This window comes from Alosa pseudoharengus, unplaced genomic scaffold (assembly GCF_046254945.1).
Source record: "Alosa pseudoharengus isolate Yale_2024_CS ecotype anadromous, Long Island Sound unplaced genomic scaffold, YU_APseudo_1.1 YU_APseudo_1.1_scf_20, whole genome shotgun sequence".
In the NCBI taxonomy this organism is placed as follows: Eukaryota; Metazoa; Chordata; class Actinopteri; order Clupeiformes; family Clupeidae; genus Alosa; species Alosa pseudoharengus.
The window spans coordinates 25,895,065-25,921,642 of record NW_027468664.1 but is presented as its reverse complement, the minus strand read 5'-3'; the positions used below and the strand labels follow the sequence as shown (position 1 = coordinate 25,921,642).

General features: G+C 42.4%; 1 protein-coding gene across 2 annotated transcripts; it reads left to right on the top strand.

Moving 5' to 3' along the window:
- The first annotated feature begins 10,878 nt into the window (after positions 1-10,878).
- On the top strand, positions 10,879-25,621 carry cd9b (CD9 molecule b). 2 transcript variants are annotated; one of them, XM_076296959.1, is made up of 8 exons: positions 10,879-11,047; positions 19,136-19,238; positions 22,332-22,429; positions 23,271-23,345; positions 23,795-23,896; positions 24,134-24,229; positions 24,494-24,577; positions 24,960-25,621. In XM_076296959.1, exons 1-8 carry the CDS (start codon positions 10,979-10,981, stop codon positions 25,023-25,025), a joined length of 693 nt encoding a protein of 230 aa, XP_076153074.1. In that variant the 5' UTR covers positions 10,879-10,978; the 3' UTR covers positions 25,026-25,621. The 2 variants fall into 2 exon arrangements, with proteins under 2 accessions (XP_076153074.1, XP_076153075.1); XM_076296960.1 differs by lacking the exon at positions 10,879-11,047 and adding an exon at positions 15,237-15,396.
- Positions 25,622-26,578: the final 957 nt, after the last annotated feature.

Here is a 26,578-nt window from a genome sequence, read left to right as displayed (position 1 = left end):
CGTTTTCATGTGCACCAGAAAGATGTGTGTGTGCACAAGAAACAAAATGTTACCCATGTCCCCTTTGGGTGCACAGCACAAAGGAGAGTAGAGCTTTCTTCATGTCATCTGCTATGTTTAATACACACAGAGGCACACAGACATAGACACACACACACACACAGACAGACAGAGAGAGAGAGAGAGAAAAAAAAATATTGTGTGCATATAGTGATTATTATCTTGCCTCCACATACAACAGTTGTGGTCAACTGTATCTGTGTCAACTGCATGTATGTAGTCAACTGAAAACATCCATTTTATGTCTTGGTACACAGCTGTGGATTCTGTAGTGAGGACTGTGACACCTTGTTATTGTTATCCAATGTGGTCGACCCTGGCTTTATACCCTAATACACAGACTGAGCCAAAGACAGCATGGCACATGCTTGGGCCTCTCTTTTGAAATCGACCTCTTGTATTGTAAAAGAGAAGGGTACCATAGGTGACCGCTGTGTCCACTCGGCTGTGTCCACTCACTCACACAGGCACATCCACTGCAGCAACAGGCCACATAGGGGAGCCTATCTGAAGCGGTCAACCTCCACAAAACACTGGAGAAAGGCATGCAAACAATGGGATATGAGGGCGGGGAGGGCGCCTGAGGGAAAACATTTGTGTGTGTGTGTGTGTGTGTGTGTGTGCGTCTGTGTGCGTCTGTGTGTGTGTGTGTGTGTGTGCGTGTGCGTGTGTGTGTCTGTGTGTGTGTGTATGTGTGTGCGTGTGTGTTTGTGTGCATGTGTGTGTGTGTGTGTGTGTGTGTAAGTGTGTGTGTGTGTGTGTGTGTGTGTCGGGGAAGAAATCCAGAGTTACGCTCCTCCCCAAACAACACGGCTTCTGCTGGCAATCTGCATGATAGACAGGCCTGCAGGATGGCCTTTGTGCTTTACTTTACTTTCTCTCTTTCTCTCTATCTGTCTCTCTTTCTTTTCATTTTTTTTGTTGTTTGCGATGTGGGTTTGTGATGTGCTGGCGAATTCAGATGGATGGCTGTCACAACAGAGGTGGGTGGGTGCACGCGGCTGACTCAGGCCATCAATAGGTTCCTTTATCTCTCCAGAAAACAGACGCATCATTTCATCACCATTGTCTCTCTCCCTCTCTTTCTCCCTCTCTCTCTCCTTCTCCCTCTCTCCTTCTCCATTTCTCTCTCTCCCTCTCCTCTTCTCTCTCCCTCTTCGTCTACCCCTCTCTCTCTCTCCTGCTCTCTCTCCCTCTCCTTCTCCCTCTCCCCCTCTCCCCCTCTCTCTCTCTCCCTCTCCTTCTCCCTCTCCCCCTCTCCCCCTCTCTCTCTCTCTCTCTGTCAGTCGTTACACCGTGTCTGTCTCTGTGTCTGCGTCTGCAATACACTGCTCTGACACCATTTAGCTCCAGGAGACGACACACACAGATAACAAGCTTTCAGTCCCCAGCTGCGCTGGACAACTCGGGAGGGAGGGGCAGTTTGTTTTTGTCAGGCCGAGACCAGCCGAGTGTGACTGACGGAGAACCACGACTGCTTACAGTAAGAGAACAGTGATTCATGTGGTGGTGATTCATGTTTGATTTTTGGGCAAACTGAATGCCAGTCAACCAACCGTAAACATTACGGTTTCCCCATTTACCACTTTGCCAAATAAAATATGTCACTGGGACAACACACTTTCACTTTTATCTCTGCTTTACCTATTTCGAAACAGACGCAATCTTTTTCATAGGTTCACATGCATTTCACACAACATCCATACACTTAAGGCAATAGCACAGTAGAGTACTAAAATGTAGTATAGCATAGTATAGTATAGTGTAGTGTAGTATAGTATAGTATAGTATAGTATAGTATAGTGTAGTGTAGTGTAGTGTAGTGTAGTGTATAGTATAGTATAGTATAGTGTCGTGTCGTGTCGTGTCGTGTCGTGTCGTGTCGTGTAGTGTAGTCAGTGTTGGGTCAGATTACTTTGAAATGTAATCCATTACTGAGTATAGACTACACACCATTTTTTGTAATCAGTAACGTAATCCATTGGATTACAAAAATAATGTAATGTAATCTGAATACTTTTGGATAACTTTTGGATTACTTCAAAGTAAAAAAACGAAAAATTAAATACATTGAATAAAAAAGACACTCAATCAAGATCATTTTGATGCTACACTGATATTTACGGAGAATAACATGTCTGAACAACATGAAGGCATCCACAGATGAGATGAGCTATCGCGCAAGTTTTATTCAAATTAGAAAGTATTCCTGGGGAAGCTGTGAAGCTATGAGTCACAGCCATGCAGCTGGGAGGAATGAACGACACAGACATCCTCCACGGCCGATTCCACTTCATAATGGAGGAATATACTTTCTTCAGAAGTGTAGGGCCTACCTATGAAAACTTGGTGGGAATTGTCGTTGATTAAGTTCATGTCACATACAAATGGTAAGTTAAAAATGTTAATGTTAGTCAGAAGCGGAGTGGCAATCGGGATGATCGGGAGTTTTCCCGGTGGGCCGGCCAATGAGTCTGCGCGGTGTGGGCCGGCCCATAGAGCTTTTATCGCGGCCGTGAGTCGTACGCGGCCATCGACCTGATAGATGCATTAAGAATTTTCCGCGAAAATCTCCGAGATCTACACTTTAATGTTTGGGAAGTCCAACCAAAATGTATACCACTCGCTCACTTTCTATATGTCATTCATGGTTACTCTGCACACTCATCTCTCCCATGCTGATTTTTGTGTAGGCTAGCCTTAATTTTTTATCTTAATTCATTTTTGTCCTATTCAGGCGTTACAGAACTTTCATCACAAATAAAAAAAATGACAATTTAATTTGTTTGTTTGTACTTAAATTAACGTAAGCCTAGGCTAGAATGGAGCAAAGCCTCCTGGGAATGGGGAACGTGTTTCTGGTTTATCCAATGAACTGATTGCAGGTTAAGTCTATTTACAGAAATGAAGGGGGATAAATGGCATGACCCTACAAACGATCAAGTTTGAGGAAAACTACAGGAGTTTTGACAGTCGACTGATTTGCGTGGTTGCTTGCTGTTTTACATATGGATGGAAGGCAGAGAGAAAGGTTAGCGGAGATAAAGCATTGACATTATTGAAACTAGCACAAGCTAGTCTTATGTTGATATGTAGCCTAGGCCTAGCCTAATGACTAATTAGTGGGCCACTCAGGCTGATAAATGGTTTGTGGAACTCGTTGAAACTGTCTATATGTAAGCCTATATAGGCCTACTTTAATCGTTCTCGTACAAACCTATTCAAAGTGCCTGGTTTTTTCCAATTATTTAATTACCTGTGTTATTAGGTTGACATTGTCTGTAGGCTAGGCCTTTTTTAAATTTATACAGGCAACTATTGGAGTGCTATGATGCCCAGATATGTCCTTGCATGATGCTTGAAATTTCCATCCACCCACAATGATGTGTGTGCACCGGTGGATTTTAGTGCCCCACTCCGCCCCTAATGTTAGTTACGTTACCTAACTTAATTGTATGTTAAACAAAGGCATTAGAAGAACACTTCGTTCATCTAATTGGTTGATTTGGCCCGTCGATAACAAACATGTGGTGATAGACAGATGGTTTATCCAATCAGCTAACCAGTATTTCCGCCCCTTCCCAAAAGTTCTCCAACGGAAATTTCCCAGATGGACATGCAGAGCAAATGTGAAGCATCCATCTGGCGGAGTCAGGTTAGGAGAACATAGTAGTGACTTCACGCAGACAGGGATCCCTGAACACTTGGGCCCCTGGGCCTGTTAGGCCTGTTCAGTAATCCATCCCTGCTCATAAATTTGCCTGTTTAGAACTATTGAACCGTTTTGGAATTTCTGGTGTGTGGTATTCCATATGTAGCCTTATTCAAGTTTTAATAGCCTAAATGTTTGAGATCAAAAAGCTGATTTACAAAGTGATTCCATGACCCCTTGTAAAAAGTATTTTGAGTATTTTCAAAATACAAAAATACAGTATTTTGTAGTTCATTATGATAAACTAAAAAGAGGGTATTTGGTATTTTATTTTAAAATAGGCTACTTCCTGATGTATTTTTGCCCATTCCTGTATGTACTGAAACACATAAACAAAATGTAATCAAGTAATCTTCCACAATGTAATTATAATCTGATTACACATTTTTTTATGTAATCTGGTCTGATTATAGTTACTTATTTTTTGTAATCTGTTACTACTACTGTAATCAGTTACTACCCTACCCTGAGTAGAGTATAGTGTAGTGTTGTATAGTATATTGTAGTGTAGTATAGTATATTGTAGTGTAGTGTAGTGCAGTGTAGTGTAGTATAGTATAGTATAGCATAGTATAGTACTGTATAGTGCTGTGTAGTGTGGTGTGTTATAGCCTAATATAGTTGGGTTAAATGGAGTTAAATGAACAGTAGTGGTATTACTGTAAGGCACCTGCTGTTCTCCTTTGCACTAGCGTCATATTTGTACTGTAGTATAGTGTAGTGTAGTATAGTATAGTATAGTGTAGTGTAGTATAGTATAGTGTAGTGTAGTATAGTGTAGTATAGCATAGTGTAGTGTAGGGGAGAGTGGGGTGAGTTGTGCCAGTTTTTACTTAAAGTGACTTTAAAGGGAGGCCATGATAGTAATGCTTCCAACTACAATATGAACATATATTTCAGGATGTGGTGCATCTCTGGGAACAATCACTTTCAATCTGAAATACAGTATTTAAGAGATATAGCTTTCTGAAAAAAAGTGGTCTTGTGGCACAACTTGCCCCCGGTGCGGGGTAAGTTGTGCCTTTGAAGAGAATGCATTGGGGTAAATTGTGCCATCGATTATTGAAGTAAAACAGTATATTTTGATCTCAGACACTGTAATGCTTTATAAAAGCTAGACAAATTCAATACAAAATTACTCATTTAAGGTTTATTTAAGTTATTTTACAACATCAAAGGCCAATTTTCTACAAGCCTATTGCGCCACACGAGCACATCAAAGGTCATTTTCCATTGTCACACCAGTTTCATCCATGTTGTAGATCTTGTGTGGAGAGAAGTCATACCTCAAATGAGATTAAAGTTTTGTTGATCAGAGAAGTTTACAGCAGATTTAGGTGGTTGGATGTGGTTGTGTAGATGTCAACTCTGCCACTGCTACTACCTAGAGATGATGTTCCCCCTCTCCTTCCCAGGCTTCCTGGTCAGTGTGTGTGTGTGTGTGTGTGTGTGAAGTTCACAGCATTTCATGGGACTTAGACCGTGAAACATTACTCCTAGTGCCTTTATATGTTCTGCCAGCTCCTTCTCCATACAGTATGCCCTGCCTGTCTTCCTCTTATAACTCTGTGGCATGATGGTATATTTCTATTTTTGGTCTAAAATTATGAATGTCACATAGTTTTAGATAAAATGTAAGAATAAAATGCACAATTACAATAAAATAATGTTTAAAACATTATTTATAAGTGGGGGTGAGTTGTGCCACTGGCACAACTTAACCCAGGCCCTTTGGCACAAATCACCCCAACCCCACCATTTTGGAAAAAATGCATCATCCATCAGATTTGAGCTAACATCACGCTAGCTGTATAGACTCATAATGTAGCTTACCAAAGCACTAAAACATGTGTGAAATGTTTCAAATTTGTCTATAACTGTTTTAACACAACAATAAAAAAACATGATCATAGAAATTTTACTTTGAAAGGCAAAAAACAGTTCTTTTAACTTAAATGTGCTTACCTCTCATGCAATGAGGCTCTCTTCTCTGCAGGATGATTGAAATGGCTGAGTCTTCAAAAATATGTGGTCACATAACCAATTTCTTCTATGGTTTCCTAGAAATAGGGGGTGGCACAACTTCCCCACTGGCACCAATCACCCCACTCTCCCCTACTGTTGTGTAGTATAGTGTAGTATAGTATAATGTCCTTTGCACTAGCGTCATATTTGATTAATGTGTAGTGTAGTATAGTATAGTATAGTATAGTATAGTATAGTATAGTATAATGTCCTTTGCATTAGCGTCATATTTGATTAATGTGTAGTGTAGTATAGTATAGTATAATGTCCTTTGCACTAGCTTCATATTTGATTAATGTGTTGCTTCACGCCCAGTCTGGTATTTGCATAGTTTTCACTTCATGCTGATACCGGGGCGTCACGCAGCTGGAAGAAAGGAGAGGAACAATTGTATCTGCTAATGCATACAGTGTTGCTAACCGCAGTTTGCAGTCAAAAGGGACTCGACGACAAGAGCACAGGCATGAGGAATATGATGCTTATTGTCTACAGACATGGGCAGTATTTTAATTATATGTATGTATTTTAAAAATGTATTTAATTACTTAGCGTATTTTGTCATTTGTATTTTGCAGGATTGGAACAAATCGAATGTAGTTTGTAAAAAAATACTTTGAGGGATTGTATTTAGAGTATTTCAAATACTTAAATACTTAAGAAAGATCTGTCTTTTTTTCTCTAATAAGCCAACATTTCATCACTCAGTTAAATATACTAACCATTACAATAGCATAAGTCTGGGAACCAAAAGCCAGAATCTTGGTGAACCTGGTTTTGTTGGTTAAAGTTTTTTTTTTCTTTGCTGTTTCTTGTTGCCTAGGGTTACTCCATAGGAATAGGGTGGGTGCCTGATGATATCCCTTGGGCAATTCCCTATATTCAGCTCTAAAGTAAGTACTGATTTGTCCATAAAAATACTAATTTCATTACCCTTTTGGAAGGACAGCATAACATGTAAACCCATTTTTCCTTTTTCTTGCAGTAGTTTGCCACATTTTGACCAATGTAAGTGTTAGATACAACTTTTCTCTTTTACGATCCCCTCTGGACATGTCTGAAGTTGGAAAAAATGAAAAGAAAAGTCAACTGAGGGAGCCTGAAGACAACTTAAAAGCATTATATCTGTCTTTTCTGTTTCATCATCCCCTTAGAACATTGAAAATTGAGAAAAAAAGTAACTAACTTCCAGAGCTTGAATTGTCAGGTGTGTCAAGTCAAGACTAAAATGTGAAAACAGATAGGATACTGAGGGAGAACATTAGGACATGGGCCCCATATAATGACCGTTGACCCCATGGCCTTATTACCTAATAGCTGATGTTCATTCTCACTACAGGACAGTAATAAAACCACTTAATGGATTTGACATGAGGATTTATGCAAGGGATAACATCCGCCGAGGTATGCAGAAATAATGGAGGAGACGGACGCAAAGACCTCCCCGATGCGAAAAGAGTTTTCTCCACCAAGTCAATTAATTCTGTATATGGGGACACCTTACAGAATGTTATTCTGCTTGTCCCCATGTTGCCAGTCATGTATGTAGGCAAAAGGCATGCATTTATAGCGCAAAAAGGGAACTGCAGATCAGTTTAAAAAGAGGCGGACCTGTTAAATTTGTTGTTCTACATTCATTGGTTACGGAAATGATAGTGGGTAGTTTGCTATGTTACAGTTGATTCCAGTGTTGAGAAGTCTGCTTCTTGGCAGTTCAATCATCGTTTACATTGATATGGGACACTGATTACATTTGTTTTACCAGATCTACTTCATAGGAGCCTCAATGTACAGAATTAATAGCCCTCTGCCAGCCAATCAGAAAATAGTATTTCTTGTCTCATTTTCAATAATATGCCTTGTAGTTTCTTTTAGAAGTTGGTATACCATGATTATTGTGTGGGTATTTTTGTATTTTCAAATTACAAATTACTTGTATTTTAATTAAATAATTATTTCTCATCAGTATTTTGTATTTTATTTTATTAAATTTTATGAGCCAGCATTTGTAGTTTAAAACAAAATAGTTTTTGCATTTGTGCCCACCTCTGTGTGTGTGTGTGTGTGTGTGTGTGTGTGTGTGTGTGTACGGCATACGTGCAGGCAGGGGCGCCGCTGGGGGGGGGGGGTGATTCTACGGGCCCATCGAGGGGGGGGGGGGGGCAGAATTATTGTCTGTCATAGGGCCCAACTTATCTAGCAGCACCCCTGCGTGTAGGTGTTATTCTTGCTCCCATACGAGTAAAAATAGCCTGAGTGAGTGCACTTTACAGACTTAGAGTGAGTCAGCATGTTTTCAGTGTTAACCAACCTACACTCCAACAGTAATTGTGAACCCTAAAGACCAGTGTGGTGAGGTGTATGACGTTATTTGGCATAACACAGACCATGCTTCTGTGTGCATAATGAGTTAATGAGTACCTATAAGTACAATACCCAAACTCAACCCTAAATTTAGACCAGGGGTGCCGTGAACACTTATGTATTATATTATATTATTACACGGCTCTTCACAAGGCAAGTAGAACGTGCCATTGACTTGAATGGGATTTCCCAAAGTTCTAGCGGTCATTATTTCTTGGGAAAGGACCTCTGAAAAAAATAATGACCGCTGTCAATGGCAACGGAATTTGTGCTTCTAATTCAGGTATTTCATATCACTACGCAAGGACTGGAACTTCATTCAAAAGTGAAAGCAGACGGTTGATCAGCTGTGTTCTAAAGAATGTTTGATTCAAGTTCAGCGTGTGTTGTTGCGAACTATTTGTTTCAGCAAATGTCACGATGAATGGTAACAAATAGGCGTGGGGAGATAGAAGGCCGGTCATTATTGGGAAAATAAGTCCCGACAAGGCGAACCGGACCCTGACGCGCAGTGGAGTATCCCTTACTTGTGAAGTGAATACAATAATCTGTGTAGGTTTTCGTCAGACCTAATAGGCTGTATATTAATATGCTATTATTTATTAGATATACTGTATCTCAATTTATTGCAATTAGTTTCCACAAAAATCACCAGAAGTCTAGCCTGACAAGCCAGACCCACATCAAGATGTATAGGGTCTGGAGACTCACCGTTCACAGTGCTCAGTCCGAGGGGCGGGATAATCGGTTGTCTTTCAAATTCCCTCTGCACAATATAGGATAGCGCTACAACTCATGAGTCCCGTGCGCTTTCCCACCAGCGGAGCTAGTTGGCTAGTTCAAAGTTTTGCCAACTTAAAAAAAGCTTAACTCGTGTCATGCTGTTCGCCAAAAGCAATGTCCATCTTCTTTGTTTTCAAGTAGCAGGGAATTCACGCCGAGCTGTTGCAACTATGCCATCAATCATTATGTTAAGCCCACCTACCGACTCTATACACGATGTGATTGGCCTTATTTAAGTTTCATTTTTCCAGCTCGCAAGCCAACAGAGAGTTGCTAGACTACCCTGGCATCAAATTACATTTGCTGCGCTAGGGTGCGTCTAGATTTCTAGGCTACCAGAAGTCATCATTTAAGGGGTTATTTTTCACATTTTCTTCCGGGGAAGCCCCCAGACCCACCTAGCATTTGGGAGGGGCCCAACATGATTTTCTTTCATAGGGCCCAAAATATCTAGCAACGCCCCTGATTTAGAATATAGCTACAGCTCAATGAATGTCATAGCTAGCTAGACAAAAACATTACAATCTGATTATGACAGCAACAGCTACATACATCAAAGTGAGAACACCTTGACCTTTGCTTTCAACCCTTCGCAATAAAGTCTTAGGACTGTGTTTAATTTATGTAATGAGGCTGTTGCCACATGGCTCCCTAGTGTGAGGGTTTTCAAAGGGCCTAATGCCTGATTGGATTCATTAGTTCATATCCTGACTAAACTTGATTTGTTATTATAATTGAGACAAGCTTTTCATGTAGACGTCATCATGAAGACTGTAATGAATCTTAAGGAATCTGCATACTCAATGACAGGTATCAATGTTTTTCTTGAGACAACTCAGACGTCGGAGGTCGAAATTCAATTCCGAGTCAGGGTAGATTGACTTGCCCCGAGTTTAGAAGTGGGAACTCTGACGTTGAGTGGCACTCCATTGTACTTGTTCCCAGTAGGAATTCTTCGACTCCAAATTTGTCTGCAATAACATTGGGAGATTCCAACTAGGACATATCCGACTTCTGAGGTTTCTCATATGGAATGCAACATGAGTCACTCACACCTCTTGGGAGGCCCTTGTGGATTGCCAGAGGTCACAGGGCATTGCCCACTTCTGACTTCATCACCAACACTACCAACATATCCCTTGAAATCCACTGTTCCTGTGTGTTTGTTTCTAGCATGCCATTGCTGAGAACGCGAGTGGGGATTGCCACGGCTATTGCTCTGACTTGACTTGGCCATGGGGATGAGGTCGTTGTCTTACACGCATGCACTTCTGAACTGAAGGCTGTTTACAAAATCTGTGGAAATATGTATAATTTTGAAAACTGCTGCTTTCATAGTGTTTTTAAAAATACATTGACCGCCGTGTTGTCAGCCCCAGACGGTCAGGGACAGACGTTGCAGGGATGAGGTTACGGTTATGGTGGCCTGAGTCACAGTCTGCCCGAGTATACGGCGAGAAGTACCATGCTGAGAGAGGATTAGCGGGTACCCCTCGCCGAGTGTACCCCTCCCCTCTCCGTTCCTGTTCTGGCACATGTTCAGGGGCCCATATGACTGGTCTTTCAAAGAACTGATGCCAGACATGAGTAGAGAAAAGTCTAGAGGCATGACTGAGGCTTAATAACTACAGTGTGCACTTCTGAGATGCATGCATAGTGAAAGCAGACTTGAGTAGGCTACTGGATAATTTACAGAGAGGGCATTGCAAGTTTTTAAAAGTAAAAAAGGAGATAATTTACCGTTTTAGAGCATAGGCCTACAAAGGAGAACTACAAGAGCAGAAAACAACGAGAAGGGGATAAGAAAGTAATGACTCAGAGCTATTTGGTTCCTGGAAGTGGGAGTGCGCACCGCACGTATAAAAAGCTCTTCGCAAACAAGCAGCGTTGTCCATCTCATCTCAATCGCCAAGCCACTCTTCACTCTCTCCTACGCTGACCCGAGGCGAACGGAGTGTCAACAGCAGAGGCTATTTTTATAACAACCTGGACTGCAACAGATTTGGTTGATTTATTTGGGCATCGTTGGAAGACATCATGGGTGCACTTTCAGGCGCAGAGCTCTGCATAAAATATCTTCTATTCACCTTTAATTTCGTGTTCTGGGTGAGTTTTTAAAAACTTTAATCCCCCACACCTGGACTGAATATATGTTGAATAGTTAATAGTTTGATGGCGTAAAACAAAACCAGCATTTTGTAACAGAATAATTCCAAACGTATATTTGGAGGCAATTCGCTTGCGTTGGAGCGTTCGCTTGCTTTGGTGTAGTTCCAGAGCAATTTAGTTTGGTCATAAAGTTCGGTTAACAGATCGCCTACAGTTGATTTAGTTGCCTATCTCATTTGTCTTCAGTATTAATGGTTGTAATTCCTGTATAAATTACATTTTGGGGGTCACAGCGATTTTTTGGTATGTTAGACTTTGCTTCTTTTACCAGCGATACTTATCAGGTGGACTTCTGCGAGTGGAGAGGTTAATAAGAAGGCAGACGCTGGACACACTGCAAAATTCCTTCTAATCTCTAGAAACAGAGTTGGTTAATCTCCCCGGCAAATTAAGATTATCGGCCGTTTTCCCGCTGGCTGTCTGGCGTGATAGCATGGCATATGGCCAGACTATTACACCAGCTGGAGCATGGAGCCTGTTGCGTTGTTGAAATGTGCATCTTTACTGTAAAGTCTCAGTCTACTTGAATGTCAGAACGCTTTCCGTCTATTCTCAGCATCTCTCTCTCACACACACGCACCCACCCTCCCTTCTCTCCCCCTGAACATCTGAGTTGATTCTGAGTAGCCTAGGATATCTTGACTTGGGCAATGTTCAACGTTGTATTGATTTCACATGGAAGACATGTGACCGAGGCTAAAAACCCAATACACAAAATCGGACTTCTTAATCCTTCGAAAAATTCCGTTCGAAGTTCAAACCAAATGTAACAGCTGTCAGCACACGAGCTCCAGTTAACTATAGACTGACCTCAAACCACATGCATCATTATTCGTCAGTCTGAAATACATCATTATTGTAGGTATTTCCCACAGCCACCTTACACTTTGTTTTTTGACTATGTCATAACAAAAACATGTTGTTAAACCCATTCTTTGCATGTCTTTTTGGATACAAAGCACATTAGACATGTCTTGATGGATTAAGGCTTTTGTGCACCCATGACTGAGTTCTGAAGACCTTTAATTTCCCCCTACAAGCCTGCCTACATCCGTCTGTTTGCTGTGCAGCTAGTGGCTAATTGAATTAGCCTGCAGAGTCTGTTGGGTCAGACCAGAGTCTTATAGATAGGTCTCTAGGGCTCTGGGTGGGACAATAGGGTGTGACGCAGGGGCCTATACGTCTACCTACAGATTTACAGAAAGATTTAAGAGGGAAAGAGCAGAACCATAGACCTAGCCTACATCCTGGATTGACTGTGGTTGTTGCCTGGAGCAATGCTTTTAAACTTATTGTGTGTTATCAGAATGCCTGCTACCTTGTTTGTTTTTTGATAACAGAGGTGTGTTGTTGATAGTGCTGTGTGACATAATGGTTTGGTTGGTTTTTGGTTGGGTTTTGGTCAGATTTCTTCCAGGTCAGATCTGTTCCTCTTCTGGTCCAGATCTGGCATTCTGGCTTGAATTCGGCTGTGACCTGCAAGATGTCAGTTGTATAGATTGATCTCTGGGGCAGCAGACAGGTTTAAAGTAAGTAACCCCCCCCCCCCCCCTTTACTGTAAAGTGTTAGTTATGTGACTACCAGTCTACACGCCCCCGCCCCCCCCCCCCCCCCCCACACACACACACACACACACACACACACACACGCACATACACATACTGCACACATACACACACATTGATTTGGTGTGTATTACTACTGCTGTTTTCACTGAAGCAGAGCTTTTGCATGTAGAGTTGGTGGCATGCAGACTCTATGTTTACACCCCGTCATGTAAACACACTCTTTCAGACGTTAGTGTGAAGTGTTTGGGCAGTAGGCCTACCATTTATGGAGTGCAGCTCACACCGGCCAATAGGACTAGTGACGGGGCCGGACCTCAGAAACAGACTGGCCTCAGTTACTCCCGGTCATCAATCCCACATCTCCCTGCTCGCTTCTGGGAGAGTCCTTCTGTGAATTAACAACAGATAGAGAGATACAGTATCTGAGTAAGGAGAGGGAGAATAAGAGAGACAGAGAGAAAGAGAGAGAGAGAACAGAAAAAAACAGAGAGAGAAAACAGAGAGAGAGAGAGAGAACAGAGAAAGACACAGAGAGAGAGAGAGAGTGTGTGTGTGTGTGTGTGTGACAGGGAGAGAGAGAGACAGAGCGAGGGAGAGTGTGAGGTAGTTGACATCCAAGACCAGAGAAAGACATAGAGATGGAGTGAGAGAAGGAAAACAAGGAAGGGGAAACGGTTAACAGAAAAGAGCCAAAAAGCTGAAAGAGAGAGAGGGGAGAGGTAGAGAGAAAGGCAAAGGGAGAGAGACAAAGAAAGCCAAAGAGAGAGAGCAGGAGAGAGAGAAAGAGAGAGAGAAAGAAAGCCAAAGAGGGAGAGCAGGAGAGAGAGAGTGGGAGAGGGAGAGAGAGAGAGAGCGGGAGAGAGAGAGAGAGCCACAGATGGCCAGGACGGGAATGCCAGTGTTGTTGGTTTCCCAGCGTCCTCAGGGAGGTGGAGGTTAAAGTTACCTATTCACACAAACAACAGACCCTGAACTCCCGCTGGCCAATGGGGCAGTCCGATTTGGCAACCACTCTTAAGACCTGCGTCTCAAAGAGAGCCACACCAAGGAGATGGAGAGATTCAACTCCTCTGAATCCTCTCACCCTGCTCCTTCTCCTCCGCTGGGCCTGTTGACCTAGTTTGGACCTTAGGAAATCACCACATCTTCCTGTATATATCCGAAAGGGAAAGAGTTCATTGAACTATCAACAGTGAGTCAGTGTTAGCCTATACCAAAATATCATATCCTGGAACTAAGTCATTTATAGTCAAGAGATCATTCTATTATATTCATTTATTTATGTATTTATTTATTCACCTTTATTTAACCAAAGAGCTGATCAACACATATCAGCCTGTTTGGTAATGTGTATTTATATGTGGTTTAGTTACTAGACAACATTATTACATTTAGTAGACCAAACTCCTATGTGAAAGGTAATTAAATTAGATTAATGCTATATCCACACTACTCCGAATCAGTTTTGACACAGCACTCAAACAATCCTCCATATAAATGCATGGGGTTAGTTCATAACACCAATATGGCAGTTGTTTACACATATTCCACCCCTTCCTGTATTGTCAGTTAACCAACTTGTCTTTTTTAGCCATATTAATGTGTATATCGTTCAATTCAGATTTAAACACAGATTCGCCTGATGTACTACTTTTTATGTCAATATCAATAATATGTCATTTGAGTAGGAAAATAGCTGCCTGAAATAACTGGCTGCACTAAACATTTTTGAGAAAGCTGTTGGGCCTGTGATGTCAGATTTAACAACCGGATTACAGTGAATTTTATTTCTGTAATTTTATTTCTGGCCACTGCACGTTACCAAGATGGCCGCCAAGTGGGAAGACTTGCCTATAAGGGCTTTGGTGTTTCTCAGTGTGATCATGATCGGTTAAGCCATGAGTAAAAGAGTTTGGTATCACTGAGTGGTTAAAAAACCCAGACAAAGTATAACTACGTGCTAAATATATTGCTCAAAAAATAAGGGAACACTTACAGTTTTCCACAATTGTTAAAACACATTTTTTTAAATCTTCCACCCTTTTTTCCATTCTCAAACTACATTCACAGAATGTCTGACAGTTCTTGCAAAATAAATCACTCGCCTCAAAAGTTTTACTTGTGCTCAGAACCAAACAGTGTCAGAGTGCCGATCCAGTGTATGATTGAAGTGTTCCCTTAATATTTTTGAGCAGTATATATTCCCGTATGGAACATTGCATTATTTGTTTGTCCATGTGGTGTTCTCCAGTGTGATCATGCCCAGCTAAGCTGTGAGTACAAGAGTAAACAGTGAGAGTCAGTTTTCCATTCACTCGTCAGTCAGTCCACACCCTCCTTTTGAGTCCTCAGTCTCTGTGTGTGTGTGTGTGTGTCAGGTCAAAAGGAGTCCCTCCCCCCTTTCCTCTCCTCTCGTCTTGGCTGTCTGGCTTGCTGGTTGAGTGGAACACAGAACAGGTGAGGCAGAGCTCTCTCTCTCTCTCTCTCGCTACTACAGGGTGTGGCCTCAAAGACCCGCCCCCTGTTCTCATAGAGGGCTACAAAGACAGGTTTGGTGGAGCGAGCCACCCACACTTGGAATTTCTGCCTGTAGAGGAAGCAGTGCTACCTGTGGAAAAATACACAACAAACTAAGTTAGATTTCAGCCAACATGGGTGTCTACGGGGGAATGAAATGTGTCAAGTATCTGATGTTTGCCTTCAACTTTCTGTTCTGGGTAAGTTTCCCCACTTCCCTCATCGAGTCTGAGTTTTGGTGTCTGTTTGGTTTTTGATAAGAGACCATGCTGTTGTGTGATTGAAAGTGTGTAAGACCTAGATAAAATATTATGTTTTGGTGTGTTTTTTTTTCTGTTCTCTTGGCTTGAAAATGTCCACACCTTCAACAGATATCCTGTTTGACAGAGGAAACAAACTTAAGTACTGCTTTTTCACCAGGATGTTGTAGTGTGTTGTGAGATTTTATGTAACTGGTATATCCCATGTCGCCATCTAACTCTAAATTGCAGTCTCCCTGTAATCAGTATAGAATTGAAGTTCGTTCTAGAGATAAAAGCTATACAAATATATTCAACACTTCTCTAAAGAGCACTTCCTCACTCTATCCTCCTTTGTCTGCTGGTTTCTGTGGACTAACTAGCATGTGGGTGTCTGCTGTTGCAACCTTATGCACTGGTATGAATGCTAAGTTGTAGATATAAATGTGGTGTAGCCTGACACACTCTTGCCCTCACCCAACAGCCAGTGACACTTATTTATCCAGCTCACTTTTAGTTACATTGCCAGGTGGCATACTGACTATCAGTGCTGATTGAACCCTTTGGGCTTAAGGAGAGAGAGGGAGGGAGGGAGAGAGAGAGACACACACAGAGGGGGGGAGCTAAAGAGGGAGGGGGAGGAGAAAAGAGAGAGAGAGAGGGGCGAGTTTCATTCAGTTAAAAGAAAGGTGGCTCAGGTGGCATATTGAAATGTCTCTGGTGAAACTAGAAAGTCCATGTGCCACCATTGTCTCTCGCTCTCTCTCTGCTCAAAACTGGTTCTTAAGTTCAGTCTGAGAGGATTGAGTGCCTGTCTCACACACACCACATGCCACCTTCCGAGGGCAGGACCATGGAAGTGTCATACAGGGTTCCAGCTTTCATTCTCTGTGCTTGTGTTAACAGGCAGGGCAGGCAGGCAGGATTGTCTGTTGTGCCTTATGTTGGTCAGGTTATTCCAAGTAATGACTTTTAATTTGTATTGTTGCCACACCAGATGTCTTCAAAGTGAATTAAAGTAAAAAATACACACTATATTTTTAAAGTCCACAGTATGATGCATGGAAGGGTGGAACAGTATATGTCACTTGGCTTGGTTTACACATGACATGGAGGCCAGGAAATGGTGGGCAGCGACGTCTTATCACAGAAAGCTACCCCCCCCCCCCCCGCACACACACACACACACACACACACACACACACACACACACACACACACACACACACACACACACACACACACACACACACACACACACCTCTATTTCTGACATCAGTCAAGAACTATTGAGCTTTCCTCCATGCACCGAGATATCCATCCAGATTGGAGCCAAGTATGAGCCACATCTGAGCTGGTGTACGTACACGCACGCACACACTGCAAACTCCTACCCAATCATTAACGCCCAGTCAGGTGTGACCAGTGTTGCGTAGGCTTGTGTGTGTGTGTGTGTATAGTGTGTGTGTGTGTATGTATAGTGTGCAGTTTCACCCCCTCCCCTCCCACTGCCGAGTAGCATGGAAGACGTGACTCAGACATGACTAAGGCTGAGTGGGCATGCAGGCATTGGGACATTTTAAGGGGGAAATGTGAAAGTCTGGAATGCTGCGAGCAGGCCAGTAATCTTGTAGGATTTTTTGGAATGCTGAACTGCATTCACACCGGTGTCCTTAAAATTGGACACTCCTTCAAAGTTCCTTCCTGTGTTTTTCTGTTCAGTTTTGGAGGCTATTTGTCATATTTTTATTTGTGAATAGTTTCATCATGGTTGAATGTGACTGTGTGAAGACGGCACACCTTGTAGTCTGTATCTGGGAGTGTTGTGTTATTCTTATTAAGCCTTAAACTCTTTGCCATGTCTTGCCAAGTCTTTCTAAGTCTTATGTTGCTTGAAACCAAGGACTCTCCTGTTAGTCACAGAGCGTCGGGCATAAGCAGGGGGAATTCCTTTCTGTTTGTGATCTCTTTAAGGACAGAATATGTTGGGTACACAGAAAAGGTAAAAGATGGACAAGGTTCACAAGTTGTGAAATTTGGCTGGCTACACTAGTAAACGGTTTTTGAGAAAGCTGTTGGGCCTGTGACGTCAGACCAGATTACAGTGAATTTTATTTCTGTAATTTTATTTAGCACCTTATCAGTGTGGTGCAAAGGATGAGGAGGACCGGATACATTTCTCGGGTCACTTCCTGTACTATTTTCATGGTGCAGTGTTTATCCAAAGCACATCCCTCACAAGAGGAGCTTGTTGTCTTGTTTACCTACACTAAAGCCAGGTTGAAGCGTGTGTGGTGTGTGTGTGTGTGCCCTCGCCCTCAATTATTTCATCAATGTGTCGGCCTTGATCGTATTCATCAGTTTGAAAAGAGAGAATAGGCCTACTACACTCCTCCAATCCTCCCTTGAAAATCCAGGTCCTCCCATAAAAACACTGTAGCCTAGTCTTATTTACCTCCAGTTCACCCTCTCCCGGATCACATTGGATGACTTTGTAGCAAGAGGTTTATGTTAAAATTGCTTAATGTAGTGACTACAACGCTATTGGAAATTCCAGAAGTCTTTTGTGGTTTTGCAGCATCACCATGTGCCTCAGCACTATCTTTTGATTTTACAGGATTGTTGAGAGCCTGCTGTCCCATTTCTTGTTAAGAAAACCAAACCTTATTTGTGGAGTAGGCCTACACTGCCTCAGTAGGAATCGGTAGGGAGAGGCGGTGGAGTGGGCGATGGTAGCATAGTGGCTAAGAAACCTGGTTAGCATGCAGCAGTCACAAAAGTCATGGGTTGCGCTTTGAAAGTGCAGTTGCCGAACCATAGAGAACAATAGGAAACCTGCCGCTTGCTGCTGGCCTATGCGATCCCCGCCTAAAGCTTTTAACCCGGAGTTGCTCCGAGGAGACTGACCCCAGCTATTGGTATCTGTAAGTCACTTTGACTTTTCATTCATTTATTTATTTATGCATTGAGCTGATGCCTTTATTCAAATTCACATTGGCAGGATGTGACCCTTCATCAAATGTGTTTCCCACAAGTGGATTTCGTTGTCAGGACTTTTTTTTTTCGAGGCCTGGATTGATTGCGAAGATTAGATTGCAAGTTTAGGCATGTTCCTTAACCAAGTATGTCTGATGATGATGACCTAAGTTCCTGTTGCAAAACTTGCACTGAGGTCAGCAGTCTCACATGCTGCTATGATCTCATGGAAATCTGATATGAATGTCTGGGTTAGTTTGTTTGTGTTTATCAGCTTGTATCTATGAAGGTGAAATGCTTGACCACAACCATTTGTTAGCTTCTTTAGGTGCCTTATCCTGGTGGTAACTTTTAAATAAGCAAAGGTGACTAAAGGCTTCAGGAGTACAGGTCAGGCAGGTTGGTCTAGTGTCCCTATTAGGTTGCAATGCAGTTGGTTCTCTGAAGAGAGGCTGGTTGAGCTTCATTCTCTGCCGTGTGATATCACCTTGACTACGTGTACCTAACCCTGGGCTTCGGCTGGGGAATGTAGGGCGAGTGTTGTGTGTCAACGCTAAATGTTTCTGTTATCTCACTCTAAAGCCTTTTGTCTGCTCTTTTTTAACGTCTGGTGAAGTGATACTCAAACAAATTTTATTTGCATTTTTGGTGCCCTTTTAATATTCATTCTCTCTCTCTCTCTCTCTCTCTCTCTCTCTCTCCCTCTTCCTCTCTTCCTCTCTAGCTTGCAGGAACAGCCGTGCTGGCCGTGGGTCTGTGGCTGCGGTTTGACAAGAGAACAGAGGGGCTGTTTGCTGATACAGAGTCTCCCTCTGTCTTTTTCACAGGTACGTGGTCATAAGATCTCCCATTTACAAAGTAAGTCGATCAGACAGATACACATGGATACACAGACTCCATAAAATGTAGTATACTCCACTAAAACGTATATAACGTGTGTGTACACACACACACACACACACACACACACACCATTTAGCACCACCCGCTCTTGTAAATACACCCCCCATGCCCAAAGACAAACATCCTCGCTGTGCGGCACAGTGTTGATTGTTGTTTTGAGGTGAACCAGGTAGCCATGGAAACAGGCCACACCCAACATTTGCCTCCATCTTAGTTTCATGAAGTGTGTGTGTGTGTGTGTGTGTGTGTGTGTGTGTGTGTGTGGAGGGGTTTACGAGATCAGAAGATGACAGAGATGTAGTCATGGAGACTGTGTGTATACACACAGAGGTATAGTTGTAGTAAGGAATGATGAAAAATGATCCTCAAGGAGATGCAGGACACTGAGAGTTAGACAATGGTCAAATGACTCAATTAGTTCAGAAGATTCTCCAATGGTTAGGTGTGTGTGTGTCCAAGGGCATGCAGATGTGGGTGGTCGTAACACTAGAGTGTTCCCAGTGTGTATGATGACATGCTGCCACATTCAGTGCCCAGTTCTCTATCGCCCCACCCTGGCCAAATATGAAAACACACACGCGCACACACACACTCAAAATACACACCATTCTCCTTTGCCTTGAACGGACAGAGGGGAGTATTGTAGTCCTCTGAGTTTTGTTGTGATTTAGTGCTGTTTATTTCTCATCTCTCTCTGCAGCTGCAATGTAAAGACTCACTATAAAGTGACTGAAATAACAAAACAAAACCAGTTTTTAAATCTGGCTCTGATCTGGCAGCGTTATTTCAGGAATGTAAATGCAGGGCAAGCAGCCTTTGTGAACCAAGGGAAGATTTCTAACTGTATTTATCCATAGCTTTTTCCTTTTGCTAAAGTAAAGAAGTAGTAAAGTATTGTTTGAGGGTAAGATACGCCTAAGGGTCCGATTCTTGTGCAAAGATTGTGTGTGTGTGTGTGTGTGTGTGTGCTGAACTGGATGCGCACTGTTGCTTTTCAAACGTGAAGTTCCTAACAGAAAAATAAGGTTCTTTTGAATTTGAACTTGTACTTTGATGAGGATCTTCACTGAAAAAGAGATGTTAATCTAGGACTAATCTTAACCCTTGACTAGGAAAGAACCCAGCCCTGTGGGTCGGTCGGTCGCTCTGGACTAAACTGCATTCTAAAAGCATGAATGCTGGACGGCGGTATCAGTAGGCTGCTCTCGCCGGCTTGTTGACTGGGCACAGCTCCAGTATCTGTCGCCATTGTTGGCTCCCAGGGTGCATCAGGCGAGGGCAAATGTGTTAATGACCGCCTTCGCACTAAGCACTCAGTGTAGGGGTGAGGACGGCATTTGTGTGCCGCAGCGACGCTTGCGTTGGCTACAGCTGTTGTTCAGCTCAGCCGAGGCACAGAGATGGCCATTTCGAGAGATGGTCTGATTGCTTCAGCCCAGATCCACTCGGAGACTCCTCCTGATGGGTGTGTTCAAAATGGCAAACAGAGGCAAACATTCCCCTTACAAAAGATTAAAAAAACTGCAGTTGTCAAAACATGTTTTTCTTTTTTTTGTGTTTCAAAACTGCACTTTTTTTTGAGGAATTACTTGCAGTTCATATGCAGGAATGCAGCATTTTGAACATGACTAGCGTTTTGAATATGAAGCTGCATTGTACTTAACCTTTACAAATACTTGTTTTATTTGCCTAAAGTTTACTGAACGTTTGTGTGAACACACAAACCTGCAGATCTCTCAGCGGTCTGCGGAGGTAGCCTAGCTGGACACTGGGTTGGGGATGAGGAGGTAGCCTAGGTAACCTAGCTAGACACTGGGTTAGGGATTGCCATTTCAATTGGAACAGTTGATGTCAATGTTTACGCAAAAGTTAAAAGAAAAGGCATCTTCTTTGGATGCTGGCTTTATCGAATATTGTCTGCTGTGTTTGAGGGGCAGCCGTGGCCTACTGGTTAGTGATTCGGACTTGTAACGGGAGGATTGCCGTTAGGAACGGCTGAAGTGCCCTTGAGCAAGGTACCTAACCCCTCACTGCTCCCCGAGCGCCGCTATTGTTGAAGGCAGCTCACTGCGTCGGGATTAGTGTGTGCTTCACCTCACTGTGTGTTCACTGTGTGCTGAGTGTGTTTCACTAATTCACGGATTGGGATTAATGCAGAGACCAAATTTCCCTCACGGGATCAAAAGAGTATATATACTTATATATATATATATATATACTTATACTATGCCTCTGGGTCACACGAAAGTCAGAATTGCTCACCGTCTGTCTGTGTGTGTGTGTGTCTGTCACAGGCAATTCCTTTACGCACCTCTAACATTTTAAATTCAAATTGATTGCCTGATGGCACAGACTCACGAGTTGAGTTGAAGAGGCCCTTTGCTGGTGTGTTGCAATTTTATCTCCCAGGTCACTTTGAATAAAGGCATCAGCTCAATGTAAATGTCTTATGGCCCCACCACTTTTGCATAGATAGGCCTATAGTCACCAGTGGAGTTGTAATGTCTTTAGTGCCAAAAGTTAAGCAAGGGTGAAGGAGGGAATTTGTGAATGGGTGTTTTATGCAACATGTTAACTAGAGAGAGAGATCGAGATCAAAAAGTGACCACTTGTTGGAATCGACTGGGATCTCTGTGGGCTCTTGACCTCGTCTGTGATCAAGAAGCTGATGTGGCTTGCACTACAGCTTTCCCAGACAGCGGTTTAAAGTCTTTAAAACTTCTAGACACCTGAGGTACATTCAAATTCCAGCGAGCGTTCATGCTGAACATGTTTGTCTGAACGGATACATTTTTATGATTTTGTGTAAACATTTCATAGAAACTGTAACTCTCCGTCCAACTCCCCACCATGTTCATGGAGAACTAATCGCAAACATTTGTGGAAAACTCAAGGCAAACAGAAACCTGCTTGCAAACATTTGCAAACGTTCACCTATATTTGCGAATTTGAACGCACCTCTAATATTGATACCCTTGCCTTGTGACCTTACTGTTGTGATCCTCTGTCGTTAACAGGAGTGTATCTCCTCATCGTCGCCGGAGCGCTCATGATGGTTGTGGGCTTCCTGGGATGCTGTGGTGCCATCCGGGAGTCGCCTTGCATGCTGGGACTGGTAAGTCCTCCTACTGTTTGACATGACAAGTCACACTCAAGAGGAAGAACACATAAAATAAGCACACCAAGCTCATATTAATGAAGTCTTGAACAGTGGCCATGGAAATGCACTAATAGGAGTTGAGTCTGGTGTAAGACGGCTGTACAAAGGTCTGTTATCTACGGAAAGCCTCCCTTTCCTTTAGCCGTATCTAACGGATTCATTTTTGCAAGGAATGTTTATAAAACCACTTAAGTAACGTTGTTGACCTACAGGAATCCATCCAGAGATCACCATGTTTGGACCTGAATGAGCTTAGCCAGAAAGACAAGCAAACTATGACACTTGAACTGGAGCCATCCTAATGCATCCTTCTTAATGTCAGTCACAAAACAGACGGGGTGACTGATTTAAACCAATCCATTAATCCAATCTCCAAGCTGCAATGTAAACAAATCCGTTAGATTGGTTCAGTCAGTGCACAAAGAGAAAGAAGAGATTGTCTTTGGCACTAGTGTCATTCTGCATGCTCATCATGTGAGGTCAACACTGTTCCATTGTTGCGTGGAGATTTCTCATCCTTGTTGCCTATCTAGAGTGTCAGACAGAGAAAGTTTTGCTTTTGAGGTACACAAGGTCACATTTTGCCTTTGAAGTGTGCAAGATGACGTGTCTTCTGTTGGTCTGACTAAATGACATTACCAACGGCAGTGAAGGAAACCCTAGCTATTTGAGCACCTGCATCAAAACACTCTGACCTTGCCGTAGGCCATCTTCTTCTGTGTGGGGCAAACATTAACTTGCTGGTTAAATGTTTTGTTTGCATAATTTAACCTATTTGACCTTTTTGTCTCACCAGTTCTTCTTCTTCCTCCTGCTGATCTTCGCTGCGGAGGTGGCTGCTGGTATCTGGGGCCTGTCCAACAAAGACAAGGTGAGTACCATGAAAATGCCCCCCTGTATTTACACAATGATGACTTCAAAAGAACAATTAACTAGGCTCCGATATGAGCTACACCAGGCGCGTAACTGAAGCGGTCCGTTTGCGTAGTGTCTGCTGCAACAATTAGCTGCCACTATAATCAATGGAAGTAGCTACAGTACACCAGATGTGATAGCAGCGCGTACGTTCGGAAAAAATAGACCAGTCTTTTAAAATGGATTTTACGTGTCGCGAACGGAACGCTTCAGTTACGTGCCTGGTGTAGCTCATACCTGAGTCTCTAACTGGTTCTTTTCCATTGGTTGGAATTTGGAAGTGACCGCCAGCATATTACCAATTCTAGAATGTTTTAAAACCAAACGTGAGCATTCCAGGTAGAAGCAGTAATTGCCCCGTGAACCCTGTTCATGACAGCTTTGCATATTTTTCTTTAAATGCAGGTGGTGGAAGAAATCCAGACGTTTTACAGAGAGACTTATCAAAACTACATAACGACCAAACAGGATGCCCTGAAGGCCACTCTGAAAGCCATCCAGTTTGGGGTAAGTCAAACGGGCTGTTTGTCTGTGTATGGGCGAGACTGAGGAACCATGACACCTTAGACACTGAGTGTTCCAAATGCTCAATTCTTTGGTCATATTGCAATGGTAGTTATTGAATAACACTTTTGGAAAATATAGCACTGGTGTTATGTGCAGTGATGTCATGACAACCTTTGTCATGACAACCTCCCTCTCCTGAACCTGAACCTGATTTGGATAATTTTCTTCTCTTGTCAGCTTGACTGCTGCGGGCTCACTGGGACGATTGCAGATGCCACATTGGCCTCAGACACCTGCCCCAAGAAGGAAGGGTTGGAAGTGCTCATCACCACGGTAACGTGCTTTCAATCATTAAAATCTGTGTTAAAGCAGCTGTAAAATGGAAAACCGTTTTTACCTTGCCTTTTTGACTAAGGGGAGAGCAGTGTGTAGACACAAAGATACCATGAAACGAAAACACGGTTGTTTCCTTCTTCTCATCTCAAAACTTTGAAATGATCACAAAAAAACATGCTTCCTCTGATACAATTTACTCATTTTCAAAGTTTCATTTTGCTCTTGATCTTGAAATATTTTCTTTGTTTTGTTTTTCATTAGAGTTGCCCAGCTGCAATTGATGAGATGTTCGGCTCCAAGCTTCATGTGATTGGAGGAGTTGGCATTGGGATTGGCGTCATCATGGTGGGTTGGCATTCTCCTACCACACACACACACACACTTCATACTTTGGCATTTAATGGGAATATAAATATATATTCAATCTAAATCCATCTTTGAAAAAACTGTCCCTGAAACTAAGATGGAGATGAAAAATTGAACCATCTCCGATTGTATTGTAGACCTATCGGTTATGCTGCAACATTAGCAGCATAATTGAAGTCGTGAACACGCTTGGCTCTGATAACATAAATGTCAAGTGTTAAAACAACAGGAATGTGGTATGGGTCATAAGCATCATCTCTCTCCCTGCCTTAGATCTTTGGCATGATCTTCAGTATGCTAAAGAGCAAGAGTAGTAATTGTGTGTGTGTGTGTGTGCGCGCGCTCTCTCTCCCTGTCTTAGATCTTCGGCATGATCTTCAGTATGCTGTTGTGTTGCGCCATCAAGAGAACCCGGGATATTGTGTAAGGCCGTCATCACCATGGAAACTCCTGATCCATGCTGTTAATTTATCCAGTGTGTGTGCATTTGCAGAAATGCACGCACACGTGTGTGTTTGTTTGTATGCTCATAACTACAGTTTGAAGATCACTGCTTCAACAACACGTATCCCTGTTGTCTTGTTTTGGTCATCAAATGCCATGTACCCCAAGCTATTAGAACATTAATGAACTCCGTATTCTAGCACACCATAACGCTCCTTGAGGGGTTGGTGGTAAGCCTCAGATGGGAAAGCCTAGTCTCCCAGTCTGGCCTAATCTACTGTATATGTTACTATAAACAGTCCAAACCACTGATTTATTTTACTCTTATGTTCCGAAGGCCTGCCTCATGTATATGCTTTATATTTTGGTGTGAAGGAGTCGCTTTTGAGTACTTTTTGTTTTGCTATATATGGTGCATTTACCCAGAGATGTCTTTATTTCTTAAGCCATGAATTAACTTTTTTCTAATGTTTTAATTTTTGGAGATCTGATTTTATAAACACAATTTTATGTATCTATTTTGATGAACAAATTATGTGTAATAGTCCTGAATTACAAATTAAAATGTTCTAATCTGGATCTAAAGGCTTGTCTCTCTCATTCATTTATTTTTCTGTTTTTGTCAAGTAATGCTTTCAAAACAACCTCACAACCTCAAATTAGACAGTCATAATTACTCCCATACTTTAAATTGGGTTAAATTGTGTCTTTCAATATAAAATAAGTTGACATTTAACTTTCAAAAGTCATCTCAAGTTTATACCCTCATTCACCATCTCAAATGGTGCAGTATTCCGGGTCGTAATGGTGGCAGTGCATCACCCAGGTGGGTGCTACACATTGGTGGTGCAGCTTCTCCTTTGACTGTAAAGCACTTCGGGTGCCTTGATGAAGCACTATAACAATGCAACTTGTTATTGTAGCCTAGCTGTTGTATCCAGAGACTTTCTAATGAGGAGACACAGCACTCAAAAAATCCTCCATAGAAATGCATGGGGTTAGTTTGTAACGCCAATATGGCAGTTGTCTACACATCCATGGGGAAAAAAAAGTCGACGTGAATACATTGTGCCAATCATGTAGTGTGTTGTGAATACATCATGCCAACCGTGTTGTGATCTCGCCGCTGGAGCAAGGTTGATGTCGTGAAGCCATACCCATGCACGTTTCTACCTGAATAGATGCCCGATAAGTGCCCAAAAAGCATTGCAGTATGGCCACTGAGGATATAACCGGATATTACATTTGTTTGCATAGTGGGAAATATTTGTTAGGGTTTTAAAAAGTAGAGCAAATCTGAGAAAACCAACGGCGAAACACGTTCACTCCTAATAAACATATATAAGACCGGTGTGCAGTGATCTCTACTTTTTAAGTCTATTATCCCTGCATTTCACCAGCACCTGGGATCTACAAGTGGCTAGTGCACAGGGATGTTTATCTTTTTTTAACCATTTCTAGAGATTAATGTAACATTTAGAACTAGGCCTACTCCTCAGGAAACAGATCTTATGGCAGAGGTGCCATTTTACTGCT

Bases quoted from the DNA above. Each gene is read 5' to 3' on its own strand.
- cd9b (XM_076296959.1), top strand. From the start codon at position 10,979: ATGGGTGCACTTTCAGGCGCAGAGCTCTGCATAAAATATCTTCTATTC. The intron at 19,239-22,331 runs GTACGTGGTCAT...TGTCGTTAACAG, and splicing joins TCCCTCTGTCTTTTTCACAG to GAGTGTATCTCCTCATCGTC. The intron at 24,230-24,493 runs GTAACGTGCTTT...GTTTTTCATTAG, and splicing joins TGGAAGTGCTCATCACCACG to AGTTGCCCAGCTGCAATTGA.